Source organism: Lactuca sativa, chromosome 1 (assembly GCF_002870075.4).
Source record: "Lactuca sativa cultivar Salinas chromosome 1, Lsat_Salinas_v11, whole genome shotgun sequence".
NCBI classification, from domain to species: domain Eukaryota; kingdom Viridiplantae; phylum Streptophyta; class Magnoliopsida; order Asterales; family Asteraceae; genus Lactuca; species Lactuca sativa.
Genome location: NC_056623.2, coordinates 45,075,944 through 45,082,157, shown reverse-complemented (window position 1 = coordinate 45,082,157; position 6,214 = coordinate 45,075,944). Strand labels below are relative to the sequence as shown.

Below are 6,214 nucleotides of genomic sequence, written 5' to 3'. Positions count from 1 at the left end.
TGTTAAAACATTAAATAAAAACAAATCAATGATTTTGTTCGAAAAACGAACTTGCATAATATAAAAATAGACATTGAAAAACAATTATTTTCTTCACATAAATCATTTTGTTTGAAGCTTCCAATCTATTATACAATCACCCAAAAATTTTTGAATCCTACCAATGTGAAATATATATATATATATATATATATATATATATATATATATATATATATATATATATATATATATATATATATATATATATATATATATATATATAACTCTTGAATGATAATTAAAAATCATTATTACAAAGAATTACAAAAAGATATAAGTTTCAAATCAAGGTAGTGCTTAGAAAAATGCCTCTATAATAAGATACTAGGTGAATGCCCGCGCGTTGCGTAGAAACACCTATATAGTTGAAATCATTACAAATATATGTTTTTTTAAATATAATAATAACATTGTTGTTAAATTTGATACAATAATTTGTATACTAAATGGATATAATATATTGATTATTTTGAATTATATGATAATATATACATCTATTATAACTGCATAATCTCAATCGTTTGAATGACTTCTACCTGCGAGTTACTCATGAATAAAATTAAATATAATATATGGTTTAATGTTATTTATAGTTGTTGTTATTGTTAATTATTTTTTTGAAATTTATTTGTTTAACATTTTAATTTCTATCTTTATAATTATTTAAAACATCAAACATTGTCTTTTGATTTTAAAGGTAACAATATAATCATTTATATAGAGTTATATTTAACTATTGTTATCGTAAGTTATTTTAAACTACTTATTTGAAAACTTTTAACGATTATAAAAATATCTTTAGGAAATATTTGAGTTAACTTGAGATTATAATTCAGTTTTTGCATTTAGCATTATAATTTATCATTTTTAACTATTCACAAAATATTCATTGAGTTTTTTAAGTGGAACTGAAATTTATGTTTAAGTTGACACTGTAATGTTATATTATAAATTAACAATTTAAGTATTTTGTTCAAACTGTTCAAAAGTTGTAGCTTTAAGTTGATAATGGTTTACATACAACAACATCTTAATATAATAAATTAAGTATAATCTCTTAAGAATTAAAGAAATAACTTTATAAGTAGAAGTAAAAATATTATTTTAATATTGAAATTTAGTTTATTTATGATTACACTTTCGGTTTGATATTTATTTAACTTCATTAACCAACTTATAATAAGTATTAGAAACACTACAAGAAAAATAGCCTTTAATGACGCGCACACAATGACACTCGTTGATCCACGATACGCATTTTTGTGTGACCTTAAAAATAATGTCAGCCTTCCAAAATTTGAAGGATAGAGGACACGCGTTTTTGCGTGCCTTAAGATTAATGTAAAAAAAATACAAACACGGAGGGCACTTGTTTTAAATGCATGTCTTCTAGAAATGTCGCTTTATATTTTTTATCAAATGCGCGTTTTTAAAGGTAGAAAATGAAATCCTCTGAAATTCTAAAATTTTGAAGTGCCCGCTTCTTCACTTTTTCCTCTGGATCTCCCTTCTCTCTACAAACCCTAAGGCATCGCCACCTCCCTTCTCTTTAGGACGTGCTAGGGTTTTATTTTATTCTAAGCTTCCTCTTCTCTCGTTTTCTCTCAACCCAATATGTGCGAGGGTTTTTGGTGGTGATCGACTGGTAGTGAAATGATTCAGACCTTGCTCCATCACCATTTCTTCGCTTCTCCTCATAATCAAATGGTTTTATGCTTATAGGTTGAGAATGACCATATTGCCCTGCATAATGTGTAGAAGGATGGAAAAACGAAGCGAAGGTTAACATCAATGTCTCAAACAATCGCTTCTCATCAGATTGCCCAACAAAAAATTCAACGCCAAAAAAGGAAGCGACTCTCTGTTCTATTCTCGATCGATATTTCTAATGATTAACATCGGTATCTCAAAGGAATTCAACTCGTTTCATAGATTTCTTCCCATCTGATGTTATAATTTCTGATTTCTTCCATCTGATTTTGATTCTAGGTTGAGATTCTTAATTCTAGTCGCCATCAGCCCATCACGGAAACCAAACTGGCTCAACCGATGAAAGCCTGGAATTTGCTAAAAAATCGATTATTCAAATGTATAATTGACTGAAAGTCTAAAACTGGTTGAAACTCGAATGCCTGATCTCCAATTGAGATTTCGTATTTATGGAATCCAACTTCTTGATTCCTGAATTTGATTTCCGTCAAGTTTTGTAAATATCTTCTTTGTTTATTTTTCTCGAAAGCATTCGTGTAAGTGGGAGAGATGGCCGGAAAGGGTGGGAAGGGTTTATTGGCCGGAAAAACATCGGCGGCAGCAGAAGCTAACAAGGACAAAGATAAGAAGAGGCCGATTTCCCGATCTGTTAGAGTTGGCCTCCAGGTTTGACATAAACCCTAACTATTTTCCTGAATTATTGTTGTATCTTTTGGTGTTGTAATATTAATGTGGGGATGAATTCAGTTTCCAGTAGGGAGGATTCATCGCCATTTGAAAACTAGAACTTCTGCAAATGGACATGTTGGAGCCACTGTTGTTGGTTACTCCGTTGCCATTCTTGAGTACTTAACTGTTGAGGTGCTTGAGTTAGCTGGAAACGCTAGCAAAGGTTTGAAGGTGAAGAGGATTACACCTCGCCATTTGCAGTTAGCCATCTGTGGGGATGAAGAACTTGATACTCTTATCAAAGGGACCATTGCTAGAGGTGGTGTCATTCCTCACATTCACAACTCCCTCATCAACTTAATAGAGAAAAGCAAGAAAAATGAGATTGTCCCCTGATAAGAACTTTTGGGTTTATCTGTATAGTAACAGTCTTGTTTTCATAATGCAGGGGTATATGAGTCTTTTGACACAATATGCATATACCTGATAAGATTGCCTTCCAAGACCCAACTCCTTACCATTTTGAAAAGAGGAGAAGAGAGTTTTTGAAGTAATTGTTTCATGAAATCATGAAGAATAGGGTCACCATGTTGTATGTGTAAGTGAATTGCTCCAGCCATTACCCTACCCTTTAGAGACCTGCAACTGTCCACAAGAACAACCATTCACCTCATCATTACCATTGGCTCAACTAACCAGACTGAGAGTCTCCTCATAGAAAGATCATGTGATTGAAGTATTGTCAGTAGCTTGTCATACCCTAAAAGCTCATCTTGTAATGCATAGCAAAAAGCTTCAGTGGCCTTTTCACACTAAGAAAACCATCTATATTCTCACAAATATATCTGATTACCTTTTGATACAACCATCCAAGCTCACAATGCTTACGAATCATGATTCTTGTAGGTTTTGGAACCTTGATAGAGTCTGGTAGAACTGCTTATGATCTTCAATCTATTCCAACAAAGGTTGCTTATGATGCTGACAAGAACTGCTTATGATCTTCATTTTTCTCTTATGTGTTTGTATTTTTGTCCAGAACTTAAACCTTTTTTATTGTCAACTTTAGGTAATCAGTGTGCGTCCTTTTATGACATTCACCAATAGACTTGGTCAAGATATATATTTGAGGCTAAGCAGCAAAGATGAACCGAAATTGTTGTGAGTATCTAATGTACGAGTCTCCTTTGTTTACCGTGAGATTGACCAACCTAGCAAGCTACAGGTGAGTAGGGGTCCTTTGTGTGTGTGTGTGTGTGCATTTCTTTCATTGTGCAGTTTTGATCTAGGGGAAATCATAGAAAAACCCTATGTATTTTACCCTAATCTCTAAATAAACCCTTATATTTATTTTATGTACAATTTAACCATTATTAATATTATTTTATCCCATTTAATGCTTGATAACCGGTTGCACTTTGGCAACCAGTAACATACCCCAATGCTACAAAAAAATGATGTTCGACGATTTTACCCTTGTTGTTGATTTGGGTTTTTAGCACATCAAACAACCACCATAAATTGAATAATTATATGTTTTTGTCCAAAACAAACACATCTAAACATAAAAAACATAAATTGAACCAAATAAAAGAAACATAATCGAATCAAAGACATTACAGGTTGAATTTTTGTCCCATGACAAAAATTTAAGGTTTTTTTTTGCATTCTTGAATTGAGATTGTGTACTGAAATCAGTAAAAAACGCAGCTACCATTACAGGGCTGCTGCAAAAAAATTTATTTTGATGTTGACGATTTTACCCTTGCTGCAAAAAAAAGTTATTTTGATGTAGATGATTTAAATATTAATAATGGTTAAATTGTACATAAAATAAATATAAGGGTTTATTTAGGCATTGGGGTAAAATATATAGGGTTTTACTATGGTTTTCCCTTTTATCTATTGTTTCTACAAGAAACGGTAAACCAGAAGGCAATACTAGCTTATTACGGGAATGGATGTTATTTCAACAGCACCGCCAAGACATCATTTCCCATGGCTTCACCTTTGTTTTCATGTATATTAGAGATTTCCATGTTTTTAATTTCATGGCATAGAGCCTTGAGTTGGTTGTTTCAACTACATATGATCAAAGATACATTTTTACATGGTGTCGGAGACCTTCTCAGCATCCATTCAAGTAAATTACACTCCTTTTTTTGTTTATAAATAAAATAAATAAAATTGTCAAATAAAGAAATTCTAAACTTGATTACCTGTTTATTTATTTATTAGATGTTCAAGGTGGTTTGTCGACATATGTATCAGCACCAGGACTAGTGCAGCAGATCTCCAGCCTCCAATTTGATCTCATGGCCCTGCAATCCAACTTAGACAATGCCCTTCCTGAAGATAGAAGCAGATGCACATATTTATATTCAATAATACACATTTGTTTTTGTCAATGTGATTCTGATTCATGTTTTGTTTCTCTTTATTATATTTATCATTACAGGTGCACTTTTATCCAAGGTTTGTAACAATTACTATTTGCATCTTCTACCACTGCACATCCGATTTTGACACCACGGGTATGCAATTCATTTATCAAAGCTTCTTCTTCTTCTTCTTATTTTTTTAATAAATATTTGTTACTAATCATAGTGTCTAATTGTTCAAACTTGATATTATGAAAATGGATTTAGATTATGATGAAAGAGCTGGATGAGATGGAAAAGGTGAATGCCAGGCTGTCAGCTGCAGTGGAAGAAGTAAAATTCAGAATATTTATCTATCACACGACCTACAGGTTTCTCTCTTTTCTAACACCCCATTGAAACTCAAGAGGGTATGCTTGTTCTTGTATGTTGTAATTAATTGTGTGATTTGGAAATGTGACATAATATTTATCTATCACATGACCTACAGGTTGCATTTGTCAGATTTGTTACATGCACACTCTTATGACTTGATTACTTGAATTTTTCTCAAGTTTTTCTGTTACATGTTTGTTCTGTTTTCAATGTAATTGGAAGGGGTATTTTTATTTGATGGTGTTGATTCAAAGTAACGGAGATAAGTATGTCATTCACACAACCTTATACCCTGAATAAATAGAATTATTATATAAGACATGAATAAAAAGTAGCAAGCATTTTAGAACACCTATTTGAATAATTTGCATCTTGGACATATGTATATATACTTTGTATTGAGATTTAAGAACAATTTGCAATTTGCAGGTATGCTATATTTGGCGATTTATCGCTGAAAAAGATAGTAGCTACAAGACCATCTACTAAAGCAAGGTTGGTGTAAGAGTTGATGACGAGAACATTGTTCCAAGACCTTCAGTGAGTTATGATGATGTCCCTTAATAGCAATGTAGTATTAGGTTATATAGTTAGGGATGATTATGTGTATTTGACATGTTAATGCAATGAATTATCTTTCTGATTTATTGTATTTTATTTTGTATTTTGTATGACATTAACTTTTGTGCAATGGATTGTATTTTTTGTATATGTTATTTTATTTTCTATTATGAGACATGAAATGCAAAATTAATTTGAAAATTAGTAAATATATAAATATTTTTTTTTAATATAAAAATTACGATACGCAAAAATGTGTGTCATCTTCATTTATGACATGGCCTTTCTTGACAGCGGTTTTAATGATACGCATTGCGTGTCATAAATGCGCGTCGTAAATGTGCATCGTCTATAGACGACGCGCAAAAGTGTGTCGACTCTCGTTATGACAGGGTCTTTCTGGACACGCATTTGCGCGTCGTCTGGGCATTTTACGACACGCATTACGCGTCGTAAAAGGCTATTTTTCTTGTAGT

At 32.0% G+C, this 6,214-nt stretch overlaps 1 protein-coding gene across 1 annotated transcript; it reads left to right on the top strand.

The window, feature by feature from the left end:
- Positions 1-2,280: 2,280 nt before the first annotated feature.
- Positions 2,281-2,817, top strand: LOC111882620 (probable histone H2A variant 3). Its single transcript, XM_023878994.1, has 2 exons — positions 2,281-2,418; positions 2,500-2,817. Exons 1-2 carry the CDS (start codon positions 2,302-2,304, stop codon positions 2,815-2,817), a joined length of 435 nt encoding a protein of 144 aa, XP_023734762.1. The 5' UTR covers positions 2,281-2,301.
- Positions 2,818-6,214: the final 3,397 nt, after the last annotated feature.